At 46.1% G+C, this 20,820-nt stretch overlaps 1 protein-coding gene across 1 annotated transcript; it reads left to right on the top strand.

Annotated features, from left to right (window-relative positions):
- Positions 1-2,683: 2,683 nt before the first annotated feature.
- Positions 2,684-19,088, top strand: LOC136654142 (deleted in malignant brain tumors 1 protein-like). The gene is made up of 12 exons (XM_066631030.1): positions 2,684-3,026; positions 4,332-4,637; positions 5,233-5,547; positions 6,950-7,255; positions 7,986-8,300; positions 11,357-11,662; positions 12,287-12,601; positions 13,309-13,623; positions 14,743-15,072; positions 16,876-17,199; positions 17,299-17,421; positions 18,519-19,088. Exons 1-12 carry the CDS (start codon positions 2,915-2,917, stop codon positions 18,686-18,688), a joined length of 3,237 nt encoding a protein of 1,078 aa, XP_066487127.1. The 5' UTR covers positions 2,684-2,914; the 3' UTR covers positions 18,689-19,088.
- Positions 19,089-20,820: the final 1,732 nt, after the last annotated feature.

Genomic DNA, 20,820 nt, shown 5'->3' with positions numbered 1-20,820 from the left:
AATTAATCTGTACAATTACATCTTTGTGGACAAAAGTAGTGCTAAGCCAAATAGAGAAGAGAAAGGGAGGTCCCAGAGCAAAACAAACAAAAAGCAAACACCATCCTGCATCTTTCGTGGATGCCCACAAAAGTTATAAGACAGTTTCAAGAGTGGGGGACAGCTTTCTGGTGCTAGTGGTGGACTTTTGTTTCACCATTTTTGTTCCATTGGCTAACAATGAAACGCCAGTCTTTGCAAGTGGTGGCGGCAACAGTGCTTCAAGTGTTGACTGTATTTGCAATGGCTGCCCCAGTACATTCTAGGACAGAAAATGGTAGCCAACAGTCACTGGGAAGAGGAACAGAAATGGTGGCATTTTTCTAGCCACATAAATGGTAGCATTTTTCTGTTTTAAATGACAGAGGAAAAAGTCATCTAGTTGCCACCAGTAAGACACTCTCCTCAATCCTGAATCTGATGCAACACTTTCTTGCTCCCCCTTTCAAAAGATCACAAATGTCCTCAATTTTTCCTGAATTTGGGGGATATTTAGTGGCCAAATATAGCTAAAGGCTCTTTGCTATGCGGGTCAAACTGATGCCATTACTGATGACATTTTCATCACATCTGGTGTGGACATCCCTTTCAAATACAGGTGGCCTTTTGGCTAACTTTGGACCCAGTCCTATCCAACATTACAGCACTGATGCAGTCATGCCAACAGGGCATGTGCTGTATCCTGTGGTGGAGGGACGGTCGCAAAGGCATCCTCAAGGTCAGGGAATGTTTGTTCCCTTATCTCAGGTCTGCATTGCTGCTGCATTGGCACTGGAAAGTTGGATAGGATTGGGCCCTTTGTCTTCACTATGATCTGGGATGAAAGTGAGAAGTCAAGGTCTCCAGATGAGACGCAGTCGTGAACAATGTTGAGAATGTGTAATAACCTGAAAGCAGGAGTTGTGACTGTACATGTGTATGTTCTGTAGGAAAACAACTGAGAACTAACCCAAACGCTGTTCAAGAAATGTTTTCCAGAGTTGATTTTAACTCTGGGTGAATTGATCCCAGGAGGCAATTGTGTAGCTGAAGGGACAGTCACAGGGATGCTGTGATCCAGGGCAACACGCTGTGGCAGCTGGGGTTCTGTCCTCATTTGCAGCCGATCACCGCCCCGTGCCCCCTCTGAACATGACCAGAGCTGCAGGCTAGTCGTGTCTGGAGGGTATTCTGAGAAAGCCAGGAGCACAACTTCAGTTGAATTTGGAGGGGTACAGATAAGGGGGTGGCCTAGGTCAGGGGGCAGCTCTTGAAGTTGTGTCCCAGGGCGGCACTCCTTCCAGCTATGTCGCTGCCAGGAGGGGAGTGCGATTGGCAGCAACAGCACATCATGTATCCTTTCTCCATTCCAGGGTCCAATCCACCAACACGGATCCACTCAGACTTGAGCCGTGTAGCTGGCACAGGTCCAAGTAGACCCATTGTGCTTTCCCCAGGGCAAGGGGACAAATGTCCTCTTACCTGGAGGAGGCTTCCAGAGTGCAAAATTCTGTAGCGAACTACTGCACAAGATGCACTGGTCCCGTTGCATCAGTGCAGGGGAATTTAGGTAGGATTGGGCTGTAAGTTTCTTAAGAGCAAGCACAAGGATGCTTGGTGTGTCTTTTGCCAGGTCTGCTTCGGAACCAAATCCTAGTTCACAGAAGGCACACTCACTCATTCTCCAGGTAGTTCAGAAGGTTGGAATTCCTGAGACAATGTAAGCAGCTAGCAATAGGGATTGAATTTTTAGCTAGATATATTTGAGGAATTAATTTTGTTGTGTTTGCTTTTTTTCACGCCAAGTCAACCTTAGACTTAACTGGTACAGGGGCCAGTTGTGATTGGTGTGCTTTGCCCTTAAGTAGCTACACCTTCCAGTGGGTGTTGCTAGTTACTACATCCAATTTGGTCAAGGTGTTTCTTTCTGTCCTTTCAGCCAAGCTCAAGTATTTTCCACCACTCAGCTTTTACAGTTCTCTTTACTCCTTCCCCATTTTTTCTTTGGGGTTTTTGATGAATGGATTACATTTTGAGTCCTTGTCTGTTCAGCCTCTGTTCACTGGTAATTCAGTGGCTTGTCTGATTGTCTGTGGGTCTCCTCGAACCTGGCACAAGTCTGAGGAAAGCAAGACTTTCCTCTTTGCTGGCACAAGTCTGAGGAAAGCAAGAGGTTGTTAGGGGTCTGAGGGGTTTGGGGTTGCAAAATTGGGGTAGGATTCAGTGAAAGTCAATGACACCACATCCACCCTCTCCTGCTCTCAACACACACCACAGTCACTCCCCCTCCTCACCCAGATACTCCCCCTGCCCTCCCCCTCCACACCCACAAGCTGCCCCCTGCACCAACCTTCTTGCCCTGTTGCCATCTGGGGTCCATGGCAGTGAAGACCATCACTGCAGCTGCTTTGCAGCAGTGACCTTAAATGGCCTAGCAGTGGCTCGATCTTTGTGCCGCTTCAGGGCCTTTTACACCAGTGGTCCTGCTGGGTAAAAAGCCCATAGGATTGAGTGGAGAGTCGAATCCACTAAGACAATTCTGATGCACCTTTACCTGCTCTGTTTTTTCTGTGTGGTTGCTATTTTTGAAATGATAATGGAAGGGAGAAACTGTCCTTATCCCAAGTGCTAACCTGCTCTCTGAAATTTGGCTTCCTTAGGTTTGGTTTGGGGCTCAGATCCTACAACCCAAGAGCAGACTGAGATCAGGCTTGTGAATGGTTCCAGTCGCTGCAGTGGGAGAGTGGAATTGCTCCATAACAGCCAATGGGGCACTGTTTGTGATGACAGCTGGGGCACTGAGGAAGCCAGAGTTGTATGCCGGCAGCTGGGTTGTGCAGGGGCAATATCAGCCCCACGTGAAGCATTCTTTGGAAGAGGAACTGGCCCCATCTGGATGGATGAGCTCAAATGCTCAGGGTCAGAAACTGCACTCAGTCACTGCCCATCGAGAGGTTGGGGACAAAATGACTGCCACCACGGAGAAGATGCTGGTGTTATCTGCTCAGGTACGTTCACAAACAATAGGATGCTTCACAGTTTCCTTCTGGCATGGCTAGAGTTGCCAACTAGCCAGGAAAACAACTGACCAAGCCTGCCCTTGAGAGCAGCTTGATATGTAGAGAACAGCAGACGAAGCTCTTAACTCACGGGCAGAAGTATTCTCATCTTCTAACATCAGCACATCAAGCTGCCACTGCAGATACAGGACAGAAGTCAATAGGAAAATTGGGCAACCCCAGACGTTCAAGTCAGGGCAATGTTAATCCACTAAATACATTTCATGTGGCGGCTATTTCTTAGATATGTGTTCCCCCATGTGGTTTCAGCTGGTATTTTACCATGCTGGAGAAAAGGCTTGCAAAGGAACAGAATCCCTGAAGTGATAAGTATACGAAGGGGTCGACTTGTCTTTTCATGCAGCCTCTTGGACCTGAACTCAACCAGTGCAGTAGCCATTGCTAAACAGTAGCATTAACTGCAAACCTCCTTTGTATATAAGACAAAATGCCTCTCACTAGGGCAGGTGTTCCATTTGTTTGAAAGGACAGCGTATATATGGCTGAGACCCCTGGAGAGATGCAAGGCTTCTCTGTACGTTTTGTACCAACAGTTCAAGATGCCTATTAGTGCAGCTCTTGCCACAAGGCCAGCCCTCAAATAAGCCCTAGTGAGACCATTGATCCCCAGTGACACATTAGAGGGTTGCTGACTTGGCAGCCCTGCTCCACCCTCTGCCTAACATTTGAAAGGCACAGCTGGCAGGGGAAGAGGCACCCAGTCTCCACCCCTCACCCATTTTCACCGTCCCTTCCCTGCCTTCTCTCTCTTTTCCCGCTAGGAGTGGGAAGAAGGGTAGCAAGAGGAGAAGGACATAAGCAGAGCCATTAGAGAACAAGAGTGGAGAACAATCTGCTCCGCCAGTTCCTGAACTCCATGTCGGGTCAGAAGATCCAACACAATCACTCAAGTCTACACCAGAAAAATAGCCAGTGCAGACTTGAGAAGCCCCACTGGGTGGCTTGGGGCTTTCCCCAAGGGAAGGGCACCAAAATCCCCTTCCCTTGAGGAGATCTCTGGCTGCTTCCCGGAGCCCAGTGGTAGCCGCTTTGGCACCACTGCTCCAGCGGGCACTGGAAAGCTCAGGCTGTTAGTTCCCCTCCCTGCCCACCCTGGTCCCAATCCAGATCCACAATTTGGGGTAAAATAGCAGATGTGTTTGTTGTAGGTCCTAAAAGGTTTGGCAAGATGTCCTGCTGCTTCAGTGCCAACTACACTGCTATTGTCTTTCATTCTGTTTTCTCTCCTGACAGAACTGAGGCTGGCAGGGGGATCAACTGCCTGTTCTGGCAGAGTTGAGGTGCTCCATAATCAACAGTGGGGATCAGTGTGCAACAATGGCTGGGATTTAGCTGATGCTCGTGTTGTGTGCCGGGAAGTGGGCTGCGGAGAGGCTTTAGCAATACCAAATGGAGCTGCATTTGGAAAAGCAACTGGTCCCACCTGGATAGATCAAGTGAACTGCACAGGAGAAGAGGACAGCCTAACCAAATGCCCACCAAAAACCATGCGCGAACACAGCTGTGCCCCAAATAAGACTGCCACTGTAGCATGTGCTGGTAAGCATCACAGAACCATGGGAACTCTATGTCAATAAAGGTTCTACTACTACATAGGAATGAAAAGGATCTGTGAAATCATACAGTTTTATCCTTTATAGTTGCTCACATAACCCTGGGACAGCATATTAATGAAGGACTAAGGACCACATTTTGATGACACCATTGGCCCTACAATGTCTGCTTTGTTCCTAAAATAGCACATGGGGGGATCGAATTGGGAGTATGACAAGTGGGCAGAGGGCTTTAATCCTACCTCCTATCACAGAGCCATTCTGTCCAAAGCTCCCAGTGTGAGCTAGTTGCCCTGGTATAAAGGTTTTCAGTTGGCTCCCCAATGTGTAAAGAAGTAGGGTTTAAAAAAAATCCTACCTCCTGCTGCTGGAAAAAATTTGGAGAAAAGATTTGTGTACATGCACAAAATGCAGGAAGTACAGGATCATAAGAGCCCCCACCACTAACTGTGTAATTTATGTGTACCCCATACACAATCAAGTTCATCTTGTTCTATAAACAAAGGACATAGGCGTTGCCGGAAAGCCTGTAAACAACTCCAGAAATGTTCATTCCACATTGCTTGCTTTGTCCTTTTCAGAACCACCTGAAATCAGGTTATCAAATGGTCCCAATCACTGCAGTGGAAGAGTTGAGATATTCCATGATAAACTGTGGGGAACTGTATGTGATGACGATTGGGACCTTGATGACGCTAGGGTCGTGTGTCAGTTTCTTGGTTGTGGAACTGCTTTATCAGCCCCACGAGGTTCTCGTTTTGGAGCGGGATCTGGTCCCATCTGGTTGGATGGTGTCAACTGCACAGGATCAGAGAATGCCATCAGTAAATGCCATGCAAAAGCATGGGGCGAACATGACTGTACCCACTCAGAAGACGCTGGAGTGATATGTGCAGGTATAGAGCACTTGTGCTGTTCAAAAGTAGAGCAAAGACTTTGGGAAGTTCTTTTTCTTCAACTATTTATATGACTGAAATGGTTTTATTGTGCCCTTCACATTTCCCGAAATGATAAGATGTTTTGGATTAGCACAAACTGGGTTTAGTTTCCTTTGGATGAAAGCACTGGAGACTTGTGGTGTTATTTGTTTTATTTACAAACTTACAAGCAGAGCATGAGTGTTGGCAATTGCAATAGATCCACAATCCCATATCAGATCCCCGGAGAAAGGCTCTGGACTTCTGCCTTTAGCCAAATCACACCTCTTTCTTTGCCTTTCTCTCTTCCAAACTGCAAACTGCCATGTGGTGCTTTAGTGGCTTCTGTCCCGGAACTCTGAGACACGCAATGCCAGCCTGAGCACTGCCACTAGTCCCTAGGTTCGGCTGCCACTAGTCCCTAACCAGCCATGGCCTCACTCTTTTCATGGCCTTAGGAGCACTCTCTTCCAGATTCTCAACCTAAGTGTGGTTTCCCTTCCAGTAACTGCTGGTCCACCGGAACATAGGGCATAGAAGTAGAGACAATGTAGTCTTCCAACAAAATGAGGTTTGTTTCCAAAGTACACTTAATACTATTTACAAAGTACACTTAGGTTGCTCTCCTTCTCTCCAGTAGGTCAGCAATGCAAATACAGCTCAGTGATTTAGCTCAGAGTTTCAGCACCAATTCAGGGGTCCCACACTGAATGGCTGGGAGCTTGCCCTTAGGCAGTCATTGGGGCTACACTGCTCTTTCAGAAGATCATTTTGGAGGGAATTTCCAACCGAACAACCCTTCCTTCACTTTTTAACTGAAATGATTTAAAGCAGCGATTTTCAACCCTTTTCAGCTCATGACACACTGAAAAGGCACTAAAATTATCAAGGCACACCATCAGTTTTTTAGGAATATATTTTATCATTTAAAAAAAATGGATATTAAGATGGTGTTTAAAGTTCAAGAACTAAAATTTTAATCATTGTGTTGATGAGTGTTTCAGTCCTCTATTATTTCTGATAGCTCATCTTCTTCTGTAACAGTTAATTCTGCTGACTGGCACACAGTTAACACAAACAGCTCTCACATCCAGCTGAAGGACAATCAAAGCCTTCCTCCCATTGAGACTGAAAGAATGTTCCTTGCTCCAGTGCACTAGTGACATTTTTATCCCCATTTGATCTGGCTTTTGGGTGGGGGAGTTCTGCTACTTTTTAATCCTATTTTTATTGTGTTGCACTTTTTACAGATTGTTAATTCTAAACCTGAGGCAAGTTGCTTTGAGAAGTCTAGTGTGAAAAGTGGCATACAAGCTGGATAACAAGACAGGTGGTTTGCTCCAGGCACATGATACTCTCTTGAACTCTTTTGTTCCATCAGAGCTCCGTCTAGTGAATGGCCCAAGTCGCTGCTCCGGGAGGGTCGAGGTCTTTCACAACAAGCAGTGGGGGACCGTTTGTGATTCTAGCTGGGATATCAATGATGCAAACGTCGTCTGCAGGGAACTGGACTGTGGAAGTGCCTTGAAAGCAAGGGGTGGAGCATGGTTTGGCCAAGGATCTGGTGCCATCTGGCTAGACAGAGTAAACTGCACAGGAAAGGAGGCAGCCCTAAAAGAATGCCAGAAAAGGCCCTGGGGAGAACATAGCTGTGACCACAGCAAGGATGCCAATGTGGAGTGCTCAGGTAACTTGGTGTGAATCAATGCTATTGGGGAGCTCTGTGTAGGGCTACGTTTCCAAAGGCCCGGGCATCAAGGTCACTTTGTGTTTCTTTACAGTCAATTGTTCTACCAAGGGCGCAATCCTAACCCCTTATGCCAGTGCTTTCCAGTACTGGCATAGCGGTGCCCATGGGACATGTGTTGCATCTTGCAGTCGGATGTCGCTCATGGAGGCCTCCTCAGAGTAAAGGAATGTTTGTTCCCTTATCTCAGAGCTGCATTGCCCTCATGTCAGTGCTGGAAAGGGGTCAGGATTGTGCCCCAAGTCAAGTTTCTTAGAATGGTTTGATATTACTGAAAAAAGAAGGATGCCAGAAGTCAGCAGGCAGAGGCACTGTTAGTTTTCAAAGCAGAATCAGTACCTTCGAAAGCACCTTCGAAGCATGAAGCCCCTCTCCAAAGGCTTCTTTTGCCAACTGGTTGCAAAAGCTGGCTACACAGGCACTACTAACACTGTTTAGCTCCCACCCATGCGGAGCATTTCCCCCTAGGATTATGTCGCAGTAGTGAGCACAGAAATCCAACTCTGTGAACTCAAATGACCCATTCGCTGCTGCTGCTTGTCTGTTTTGCAAAACAGCTACTCACCCACTTGAGCAGGCCAGGCGAACAGACTTTCCTAACTAGGAACAAAAGCAGGGAAAGGTAAAGAACAGGGGGATGGAGAAATAACAGTATTTTTAACCCTTCCAGACCCAAATGAAGTCAAGCTGGTCAACGGTACAAGTCGCTGTGCCGGGAGAGTTGAGGTGCTCCACAACCAGCAGTGGGGGACGGTGTGTGATGATGGCTGGGATCTGAACAGTGCCCAAGTCGTATGCAGGGAACTTGGCTGTGGATTAGCCCTGTCAGCCACCAGAGGAGCTCAGTTTGGAAGGGGACAAGATCCCATCTGGCTGGACGATGTTAAGTGTAAAGGGACAGAAGCTGCCCTCAGAGACTGTCGCCTAAAACCCTGGGGAGAACATAACTGCAACCACGGAGAAGATGCTGGTGTTGTGTGCTCAGGTAATGTGGGAGGTCACAGGGTACCATCCTCCAGTCTTGGAAACTGGTACTGGGCAAATCGGAATGGTTGTCTTGCCAAGAGCAGGTTTTTCATTAGGTTTGGTACTGACAGTGGTGCATGGAGGCAATGGATCAGTCTTTTTTGCACTCCCTTTTCTGGATTTCTTGAACATCATGACAATAGTTTCAAATGGTTTTGTGACTGGTGTGGGCTGAAACGGGTGCAGTTTCTCTTCCAGACCATTGCCTCCCCTCCCCCATTCCCTTCTGTTGCCTTTTGGACAAAGGAGGGATAGATTGGCACCATTGCACTCTTGTGCCTATTTATTAAAATGATTTACAGCCTGTAATTTCTCCTCCTGTCAAGGAAGCTCTCAAAGTAGCTTCCAACCACAGACATGTGGTCAGGGGAGGCAGGGCCTATTCTGTCCTGCTCCAATGAAAATAGCCTCATAGTTATATTAGCCCCAGATTATATTCAGTTCCATGGCAAGAATTTTAGTGAAAGGTGAACAAATGCCTGGGTGCAATGGCACACATTCAACACATGGATTTAAATAAAAATGGACAGCACACAAGTAGTATTTCAAGTCAGTAAGGGACTCAAAAATGAACGGTGACAAAAGTGGTATAGACATAGCCTGTAGTTGGCATCCTTCAGTCTCGGAAGACTATGGTATCGCGCTCTGAATGGTGGTTCTGGAACAGTGTCCTCTCCAGTGCGCAAAGCCTGGGTAAAGTAGGTATGGAGGATAGGCTGTTACCCATGCAGCAAATCCCCCCTCTCCACGTCACTGAAATGGTCCAATGGAAAGGCAGAGGCCAATACGGTTGGTTCCAGCGGCGTCGCAGGAGTTGCCAGAACGTGACTGTGTTCAGCCATGAACTGCCTCAGGGACTCCAGATTTTGCCTCGAGGTTGACTCCTGAAGCCTTTTCCATAACTGGATGTAGCCACAAGGCAGTGGAGGTTTGGGATCAGAGTTTTCCTTCTCTCAGATGAGCTGCCTTCCCAGGCTATCGAGTCCCATCTACCCAGTGGCTATTTAGTCGTCTCTTACGACAAGTACAGCCAAACTGAGGGCCTAATCTTATCCCCAGCCCCCAGACATAGCCTATGTTCCCTATAAGTGACTGGCCATCTTAGTGCCCCGAAGCTACAAGTTGGATGTATGGTCAGCAATTCATTTTTAACTGGGGCCACAATTTGAATTTAGCAACGACTAAAGGGCCATCAACAAAACATATTAACTCCTCCTATTCCCTGTGTAAAGCAACAAAGGCTTGGATTACTCAGTGTGTAATTAGCCTGTGGAACTCCTTGCCACAGATTGTGGTGATGGCATCTGGTCTAGATGCTTTTAAAAGGGGATTGGACAAATTTCTGGAGGAAAAGTCCATCACAGGACTTTTCCTAATTTTAGAAGTAGGCTCCTACAACCTTCTTTAGAAGTAGGCTACCTCAGAATGCCAGATGCATGGAGGGCACCAGGATGCAGGTCTCCTGTTGTCTTGTGTGCTCCCTGAGGCATCTGGTGGGGCCACTGTGAGATATAGGAAGCTGGACTAGAGGGGCCTTTGGCCTGATCCAACAGAGGTCTTCTTATGTTCTTATGGTTAGAGTGCCCTTCTGCACCTCAGCTGCTCCTTCTCATGACCAAGTATCCTCACTTCTAATGTTTTTTTCTGGTGGAAATAACATGCAGAGGCCGCAGGATCTGGATCAGGACCATGGAGATTGCATAAGGGGCTTTAAACCGAACCCCTGCTATGGTCCCAATCTGGGTCTCATTCCCCACACATGCTATTTACACAAGAAATAAAGCTTTCATTGGAGCCAATCCTTTGGCTCATACGTGGAAACACAGCTGTTTCAGAAAGGCTGTCCTGAATAACCTTGAGCAGACTAGAAGGTCATCACAACAGTCGTCAAGGAAACAAAGTGTTGAGATGGGGGTGGCAGTTAAACTGGCCAGGAAGTTAGAGAAGACGACTCTATTGTTCTAAATCAGTGATTTTCAACCTTTTTGGTCTCACGGCACACTGACAAGGTATTAAAACTATCAAGGCACACCGTCAGTTTTTTGACAATTGACAAGGCACACCATGCTGTTGGTGAGGGGCTCACATCCCCCAATGGCCCTACTAATAAATGACCCTCCCCCAAACTCCTGCGGCACACTGCAGACCATTCGCAGCACACCAGTGTGCCATAATACGGTGACTGAAAATGACTGCTCCAGATGGTTCAGGGGAACAAAAGCATGAGCACACCAGACGGTTCAGTTCCCAATTCTGATATGCTCCATAACCCCCCTGCTCTCTCCCCCCTCCCCCGCATGGTAACAGTGCTCTCATAGAGTATATCTGTCACAAGCCAGGACTTGCCTCATATTCTGTCTTGAGAAGTCCTGACCTCTTTGGTTAGCTTTTGCCACACCAGAAAGTGAAATCTTCAAGGCATTGCATGTGGTGTGTGAGTGTAAACCTTCTTTATCTCCTGAGGTGTGTTTACACTAGCTCATTTCTCAGAGTAGATTCTAGGAAAAGAGAGAATGGTTTGGCTATGAGAATGAAATGTTCTTATTCAAAGACATCTCACTTCCTGTGAGCCGACATCACAGGTACACTGATCGCCAAACTGGTAGATTCTAACTTCCCTCCTGACAGGGAGCCCTTCCAAGCCCAATGAAAGGTGTGATTTCAGGGACAGGGAGTGTGTGTGTGTGTGCTTGTGCACTTTGTTTCTAGGGGAAGACGAGCCAGTGGATCAATTAATGAAAAAAAAAAATCCTAACTGGTGCTAACTACTGTGGGCGGGCTCATTATTGTCAGACAAGTCCTGTACTATTTGCACCTACAGAGTGCAAAAGCAGAATGTTCTACAAACAGAAGGGATAGGAACTTCTCATGGAAAATTCTCATGAAGGCTGAGGCACTCATGCTCTTGATGAGGAGTGACCCAGCTCCACAACCACTCAAAGGGAGACACTGCAGAGTCTTGCCAGTAACCGTCTTGCCGTACGGTTTGTTCTTCAATCTTTTGTTTCTCTTCAGAACTCAGGCTGGCCAACGGATCAAGTCGCTGCTCAGGAAGAGTCGAGGTGTTCCACGATCAGCAGTGGGGGACCGTGTGTGATGACCGTTGGGGCCCTAAACAAGCTGAAGTGATCTGCAGAGAGCTGGGCTGTGGGGTTGCTCTGAAAGCTCACACGAGAGCTCACTTTGGACGGGGAACAGGGCCCATCTGGCTGGATGACGTAAACTGTGTGGGAACAGAAACTGCCCTCAGTGAATGTTCAGCGAGCCCTTGGGGAAGCAATAACTGCAATCATGGAGAAGATGCTGGTGTTGAGTGTGCAGGTAGCCCATTTTTAGTTCTTTATTTCTTGGAAAAGAGATGCTGGGGCATAAATCTGTCTAGCAGTAGCACTCTCTGATATGGAAGCTTTTCCTCTAATCACTGATGTGTGCAGACACGCTTTCTTTACTCAGTTATAAGGGAAATATATCATTCTGAACCAGTTTGGTACTACTTTTTTGAACATTTCTTATATTCCCAGGTGAAACCCTGGCACTGAACATAGGAACCAGTGTTAAACCCTCACACAAAGTTACACCCAGTCACAGGTGTAGTAAAGGTTAAGTACCCACTTCCCATCTGCTGATTCTGAGCCTGAAAATCTGGAAGAAGTCAACACACTTGATTATTGAAAGTCAACAATACAGCAGCAAGATGTTCTACCACCCTCCTGATGCCTGGTTGTTCTTTTCTATCTCAGCCACAGTAGCAAGAGAAGCAAGGGCTAGAGAGCAAAAAATATCTCCTCCTCCTTTCTTCCAGCTGACATGACTGGCTTCTCTTACCGACAGGGCTGTGTCAACCAACAGAAGTAAAAATGAATCCTTCTCACCTTGCTGGGGATCCTTCTTGAAATGCCTGTGGCTTGTGATATTACTGCAGTGATATCTCCTTTACTATTTCAGATCCAGTAGAGCTGAGGCTGGTCAATGGCACACATCGATGTGCAGGAAGGGTAGAGATATTTCATCTCCAGCAGTATGGAACTGTATGTGATGACAACTGGGACTTAAATGACGCCAGTGTCGTGTGCAGGTATCTTGATTGTGGAACAGCCATATCTGCCCCACGTGGAGCTCGGTTTGGACGAGGATCTGATCCTATCTGGCTGGATGATGTGGAATGCAAAGGAACAGAAACAGCCCTCGCCTTATGCAATGCTAAACCTTGGGGAAGCAATGACTGTAACCACGGAGAAGATGCTGGTGTTGTATGTTCAGGTAATCTGCTTTGATAGGGTAGCCAACACAAAAGAGGTAATGGAAAGGAAAGTGGGTCATCCCAGATTCATGAATTCTTCTTTAGAGTTGCCAGTCTTCAGGGATGTCACTGATGTGAACCATTTTAAAAACACTAGAACTCCAACATAACAGCTGCTCAGGTTTCAAAGAGGGGTATTTTCCAGCTCTACCAGGAAAGGTCAAGGATTGAATTTGCAACCTCTTGCATGCAAAGCTCTACCCCTGAGCCATAGCCCCATCATTGTGAATCATCTGTTGATGGTGGCTCCTTGCTCAATGAAAAGACATTGAGTCCTCTACTCTAAGAAGAACCATCATTGTTGCATGCCACCTGCAAGTCCATAAGGAGGAAGTTTGGAGCTGTGCACGAAATGGCAAGCGCATGTGTATACTGGCAACAGATGCAGGTAAAGAGGACCAGAGTAAGCCCAGGCACATGAAGGCACTATGTTGATGCAGCCTGCATACACCAGCTGTCAAGGAGAAAGAGTGGGAGAGGGCTTAGTGACAATCTGTTGCCTGTAATTCCCAGCTTGTCTCTGCCAACAGCACTATTGGAAGACCTGGTTGGGTTGAATCATTCTGTCAGTATGTAACACACAAGTTCATCCAATCCTTGATATTTAGATGCGCGCTGAAAGACTACGCATTTGTCTTCTCTGCATCTTTGACTGTTTTATTCTCAGATGATCTCAGACTGGTAAATGGCTCAGATCGCTGCAGTGGGAGAGTTGAGATTCGGCCATCCCACAGCACCGAGTGGGGAACAACATGTGATCGCACCTGGGACATCCATGATGCTGAAGTTGTGTGCAAGCAGCTGGGCTGTGGGAAGGCTACAGCAGCCCCAGGTGGAGCTCATTTTGGACGTGGATCAGGTCACATCTGGCTGGATGATGTCAACTGCAAAGGAACAGAAGATGCCATAGCAGAATGCCGAGCAAACACTCAGGGGCAAAATAACTGCCGTCATGAACAAGATGCAGGCGTTGTATGTGCAGGTAATCTGCAGCCTTGTCATTTGCAGAATGGGAATATGAGGATAGGGTGAGGGAATGAAACAGTGATTGCCAGATGCAGGGGAGGGCACCAGGACACAGGTGACATACAGGAAGCTGGACTAGATGGGCCATTGGCCTGATCCAGCAGGGCTCTTCTTATGTTCTTATGAGAAGGGGGGGGGGAGACATGAAATGCAGGGTGCTTAGGGGAAAAGGAAGTCCTAAATGCTTGGACTTCGTTTTCTGTTCTTCCCCAACATCTGATTCGTGTCCAAAAATGCTCTTATAGTCTACAAGCCTAAAGTGACAAGCAGAATCTTCAATCTAGAATGTGGACATCCAGATTATGCAGCCAAACAGCGGTGCCATCTAAGACCCAATTTTAGGGCTGGTATTTCAGGAGCAGAGAGAAACAAGTCAATTTCCCAGGCCTCAGCTCTATAAACGTCTGAAGAAGAGAGGCACCACCACAACTTTTGGCAAAAACAGAGGTAGTTAAAAGGCTTATTGGCTGAGTGATTCTCTCCCCACGTTGGAGGGACTGCCTTCTACAGCATGCTGATTTCCACCAGCTACCCGATCAGGCCACAGGTGCAGTTGGAAGGACATGAAAGACACTGAAAGTTAAAATATGAAAAAAAAAATTAGTATTCACATTAGATCAACATGTGCTAAGTAATGGGGTGGGAGAGGGAAAATACAAACATTAAATTTTGTCTAGGACAGCAAAAACCCTGGTCCAATTGCCCTGTATTTTTTCTCCTTACCCATTTTGCCATTCAGCTGGCATGTTCATCTTCAGAGCTTTCCTAGCCGGCGTTAATGGCAATAGCGTCCAAGACCTGAACTTGCCAAATTAGTGGAAAACACAGTTCAGGTCTCTGCAGCCTACTTAATACTGGCAGCACTGAGCTTTGCTTTTCTCCACTTTTCTTTGATCAGTAAGGCCTTCTATGTCGAAAATGAGCCTACATTTTCATTCAGTGAATTTCTGCAAAGTTGGCAACTGAGAGCCAGGGAGTTCTCCTTCTTTGGAGTGGGCAATGGAGTGGATGGGAAAGCCTCTGATCATATGCCTCTTATACTTCTACTGAATAGTACTCATATTGCCTTTTATAGCATCATCCACCATCAACGTGGCTAATATTAGACTGGAGAATGGTCCACACTCCTGCGCCGGGAGGGTGGAGGTATTCCACCTGCAGCAGTGGGGAACCGTGTGCGATGATGGATGGGAACTACAGGATGCCAGTGTTGTGTGCAGGCAGCTGGGTTGTGGATTTACTTTGGAGGCTCCACACAGCGCGCACTTTGGACGAGGACCCGGCCCCATCTGGCTGGATGATGTGAACTGCACAGGATCCGAAACATCCCTCAGAGACTGCAGGGGAAGGTCTGTAGGAGAGCATGATTGTGACCATGCAGAAGATGCTAGTGTGGTGTGCTCAGGTAACTTCCTTCAAGGGCCAGCTACATTGCAAATAAGATGTGCACAACAGTGCCCTCAACACCTTTTTCTAAATGAAAGCAGTCTCAGGAGGCTGGGGTTTTGAGGACCAGAGGGGGTGAGGGAATTATTAACCCTGGAAGCTGTTTTTCTGCACAAAATCCTCCCAGCTGTATGTTTGCCATGATAAACATATACCTGGAACTTTGCAAGAAAAATCAACCAGGGGGCAATTCTGAACACAGAAATAGTTTGCAGGAGAAGGTTTAGGTAGTTCTCCTGCTGTTTCTCCATTCAGTACTGTCCCCTCCCAAAGTTGTTTTTATTTAATAATAATAAAAAAGTTAAGGCCGCTGGGGCATAGTTATAAGTACTTCATTGGTGTGGAGTGGTGGCTAAGGCTGCCAACCTATACACCTGTGTTTCTCAAACTGTGGGTCGCAACCCAAGATGCAGTGGGTCACGACGCAATGCTCCCCATAGCGTCACTAAGCATTGCTGGGAGCCACAGGAGGACACTTCTGGATTGCACTGGACCCATGACCCACCCCACTGGCTTCTAAAGGTCCCCAAGTGCCCTGTGGAAGCAACTTCAGGTTTGCATCTGCAACTTCCACGATTTCCGGTTTGCATCCACAAGGCATTCTGGGGCCCCCGGAGGCCAGTGAAGTGGATCGCGGGCCCAGTGCAACCTGGAAGTGGCCTCTGGTGGCTCCCAGTAATGCTCTGTGGTGCTACAGAGAGCAAAACATTATGACCCACCATGGAGGATGAGGTTGGGTTGCAGCAGTTCAAAGCTTGAGAACTGCTGCTATACCCAATTATTTGGGTTTCAATTCCATTGAACACCAAAGCTGAGTAGACACGCATAGGATTGCTTTGTAAATGACTGAGCTGTGAACCAGAACCTCTCTGGTTTGAACTTCACTCTGCTATGAACTCACTTGGAGGTTTCAGGCAAGCCACTCCTGCTCATGTTCAGCTGCAATAAGGGAATATTAATACTTACCTTCCAGGGTTGTTGTCAGGATTGCACTAATACATGCGGAGCATACTGCACACTAAGAAAGTGTGATGCACGTATTATTCTCAGCTTCTCTGCAGAACAGCACCACTGGTGTCACCGGACATCTCTGCATGAGCATCCACAGGGGATCCTAATAATAATAATAATATAATATACAGTATTTATATACCGCCTTTCTTGGTCTTTATTCAAGACTTTATTCAAGGCGGTTTACATAGGCAGGCTTATTAAATCCACGCAGGGATTTTTACAAATTGAAAGAAGGTTCTTTCTTTCAAGAACCACTACATTCAAAGTGTTACACTCCGATCTGGTTTGACATTCTGGCCTCCATCCTCCCACGCTCCGAGCAGATGGAACAGCTCAGCTGCAGCTTGTCAGCTGCTTCAAGGTAGCACGGTGCCGGTGGCCTCGAACTGGCGACCTTGTGGATGTTAATCTTCAGGCAAATGGAGGCTCTACCCTCTAGACCAGACCTCCTGCCCTAGCTGGATTTTAGTCTAAAGAGCTCAGGGCAACATATGCAATTCAAACCCCACCCCCATTTTCCCCCATAAGAGTCCTGTAAAGCTTGATTAGGCTGGAACGTGATGAGGAAAAGCACCAAATTTATAAATGTGACAAGTTTTACATTAATGCTTTTTATTCCCCCCTTGCAGCAGTAATTTTCCTACTTGGACTCTAAATAAGCCCTAGGAGGATCTGGCTAGGGAAAGGATGCATTCACATATTGCTTCTACTGAAAACATTACAGGACAACCTCCCTTTTGTTTTCCAGGTGAAGTTGATGTGCGACTGGCCAATGGCCCCAATTCCTGCTCTGGGAGGGTAGAATTGAGCTATAATGGCTCCTGGATCTCTATTGGCGACTCTGGCTGGGGTCTTAAAGAAGCAACAGTGGTCTGTCGGCAACTGGGCTGTGGTCGTGCAATCTCTGCACCAGGAGGAAACCAGTTTGGCATAGGTATTGGTCCAGCCTTGCTGGATAACGTGAAATGTACCGGAGAAGAGTTGATCCTCACTAAATGCCAGGCCTTGCCCACAGGCCCCCACAAGTGCATCTGTGGCTCTTATGCGGGAGCAGTGTGTGAAGGAAACTCAGGTACTTGCACAATTCAACAGGTCCTAAAGAAGAGGTTGTGGATAGGGAGGCAAACCTAACAGATCTCATTCTCTGCTTCTTTCCTCTCCTGTTTCACAGCCTCTTCTATAGCTGCTGCAGTGACTCTGACTCTTTTAGCCATCTTGATCATTGGTGGAGTACTATTCTACCTGCGAAGAAAGGGGAAATTATTTGGGGGCCGCACCTTGACTCTTAAAAGAGGTAAGGATATCCCACCAACTTACCAACGTACAAACTTGTTTTAGCCTACATCATTCCACTAGCCCATGGATTTGACCCACTGCAGAATTCTGAGCCCATGTCTGAAGGACACACAGAGGACCGTAGGATGTGACCAGAAGTGAGTCCCAGGGTGTTCTGAAGCGTGAAGAGGTTGCACATGACAGATGCAGCTGGAAGGTTCTTCTGGTTGCATCCAGAGGTCCTCTGTGAACCCACCTTTGGATCTCAGTATCCACAGGTTCGGTATCTGCGAGGGGTCCAGGAACAGACCTGTATTGGTTTTGTTGCTTTTAGTGGAATGTATTTTGTCTTGAAGTTGAAAAGTATTCATTTATTTACTGTGTTTATACACTGGCTTTCTGTCAGCACCCTTTACATTTTAAAATAATGGCATGCAGCCTGATTATTATAGACATGATACAAAAGGCATGGGGATGAAAGAGGAAAAGAAGCAAATTCAGACATCAGTTCTTACATAACATTACATCGGGGTCTGCAATCTTCTTCCTGTATAGGGGCCAGATATTGGGTCTGTCAATAATAAGAACACATGTATATTTGTGATGCATGCACAACCCCTCTCAGGTAGGCTATAGAGCTAAGAAAAAAGAGATGGAGAGATGCTTGCCCAGACAGAGAATGACACTCAAAGAAAGCAGCTTCCCTTGGTCTGCTTACACTTTGTGAGACTTACAAAGACAGAATTACAAACTTGAATTCTTTTTTAGGATCACTGTGGGCTGGGTGGATAGATCTTTTTGGAACTACAGCCTGGATGATTTCAGGTAGTGGGCTGAATGTGGCCTGCGGGCTTTAAGTTGCCTACCCCTGCATTACATAATTGATAAAAATGACTGGTTGGAATGCCAATGGAGATGGCTCTGGGAGACAAGGAGCCAAAGGCTGTTGGTCCTAGCTGAACCAACAGAGTGGATCTGGCTGCTCAGCTGAGGCAACCAAGTGGAATTGATACAGCTCCGAGAGAGGAGGACCTACATGGCAGTGGGTTCAGGTCAACTTCATCAAGGATGTAATTGAAAAATGCTCAGGATACTCATCATTTCTTTTCCTTGCAGAGGTGTTTATGGGAAATATTCGCATGGCATCCGATATGGTAAATGGCACTCGAGAGATTATTTCCCGAGGAGTAGAGCGAGTAATGTCTGAGATGGAGCCCGATGGTGACACCGACACCGTCTGCCTAGTGAAAGCAACTAGTGATCCTCCGGCAGAAAATGTTAACTGAGAGACTAGGGTGAGAAGGGAACTCAAATGCTGGTGAGAGAGTGGAGTCTGCCAGGAAATGGGCCCCTCAGCCATGACTCACGGAGGGCAGCCACATCCACATCACCAAGTCGTTGTGCTGTTACTGTGAATGTTCAGAGACTTGCAATCGTATACACACTTACCTGGAAGTAAGTCCCACTGATTTCAGTGGGACTTACTTCTGAGTAGATATGTCTGCAATTGCACTGTAGGTGTGTTTTGCTGGAAGCTCTGGAACAAGGTGGGCTGATTTTAAATCAAAGGAATTTAAATGAGCAATTTAAGGCTGGGCAGGGGAAAAGGCCAATTTAAAATTATTCACTTACATCCACATGTTCTGTTTTTTAGATACTTCCTAAATAAAAGTGTATACTAATTTATTCAGTGCTTGTTTATTTTGTCTGCCCCTTCTCTGGCATATACTTAACTGTGCTACTTCACCCTCAAAAAATAAAAAAATAATTTGGATGCGGTGACAGCCAATGGCTTTAAAAGGAGATGAGGCAGTTTCTATAAGCCCCCCCCCCCCAGAATCTTATTCCCTTTGTTGCACGGTGTTGCAAGGTTCAAAAGCAAGACTCAGTAGTCAGGGTGATCGTCTGCAAGCCTTTACTACGTTGCCAGCAATGGGGCGTCTCAAGGGACTCCTGTCCAAAGCATTGAGAGCATGTGTCAATCTTAGCCAGACCCTTTATAACATTTTGGGTCCTTTGTTTGAAGATTTTGAACTTCCCATTGGCTGAAGTTTGACATCATAGATGGGGCTCACTCTTCATAGGCTGTAGATAGCCTTAGAGACATTTGATTGGTGAGCTTCAAGTTACAGGTTCCAAATAAGGCAAAATTATACATTTAAACATATGGAATACAGAATTTTCAAGAACCAGTAGAGTGCACTGTAACCTTATTTTTATTCAGAACTGGCCTTTTGGTAAGACTTCAGACCTTATTTCTTGGCATACATCTTCTTTCCTGATTAAGATGACCTTGCATGAGCCACCTGCCTTATCTCTCCCACATTCCTTCTATTGTTCTCAGCAAAATTCTGTGGGGCTTTCTGCCAACCTTTGTTAAGTAAGGTCCTTTGAACTTGCTTTTACTCTATGCCTTAATTCTATTTGTGACCTGTTACTTTGAGTACTTTTAAGGGATCTATAGTGATATACCTTTCATATATTTTAATATAGACAAGCCAAACTTTTACTGTAAAAAGGATTTCTTTTAAATGAGAAATCCATTTCTCATTTACTTTTAAATACATTACATGTTCTTCATATCAATTGCAGCTCTACAGAGGCTTTCTCATGAAGGTTTCGCTTATCTAGTATAATTGTATTCTTTTCTGAACTGTTTCTGCAGGTGTTTGGCTAAAAAAACCTATTTCAGCCTGCCAACTGATAATACCAAGACCTTTCTGTATGACAATGTTGCATATTTGTGTGTTTTCCCAGCATTGTGACATCTTGGCTTGCCCGCATATTGCTGCCAAGAAAGAGTTTTATCTTTGAGATGCAACTTTTCCAAATTCCAAAATGTATCAACACAAGACTTTGAGGCCTCAAGGTCTCAGCTAGCAAAACAACTTACTAAACTGCTTCTCTGTGAGACTGTCAGTGATTTTGCTGGACATAGTTTTCATTATTCTTATGTGTTTCTATGCTTTAATCAAACCTTTAATATCAGGCAATTAAAATTTACTCTGATAGCTACCATATTTCTATATATATGTTGGTTACACTTTAAGGACAAAAACTATTTAAAGGCTTGGAAGGATAACTGACAGACATGCAAACATGGTGATATTTTTGGCCACTGTTCTGAAATAATTCTTCCAGTTTTTTAATGTAATGCATGAAACACTGTCCTTTGCTCTAAAAAGCATGAAAGAATAACATTTTTAAAACTGCAAACTGCCTTTGCTAAGATGGGCATTCTTCTGCTCATTGTCATCTGTTTTGCCATTCAAGCAGGGAGCCTCAAAAGTAGGAGTTTCCTCCTATCTGCTCCCATCCTCCCTTCTTTCAAAATATGTGTTGTTCCTCTAAAGTTTTTATCTCTTGCTAGTAGCCAGACGCCTTGAGCAACCTTGACATTTAGCAGAGCTGCCAATCT

Source organism: Tiliqua scincoides, chromosome 5 (assembly GCF_035046505.1).
Source record: "Tiliqua scincoides isolate rTilSci1 chromosome 5, rTilSci1.hap2, whole genome shotgun sequence".
NCBI lineage: Eukaryota > Metazoa > Chordata > Lepidosauria > Squamata > Scincidae > Tiliqua > Tiliqua scincoides.
This window is presented reverse-complemented; position numbering and strand designations above follow the sequence as displayed.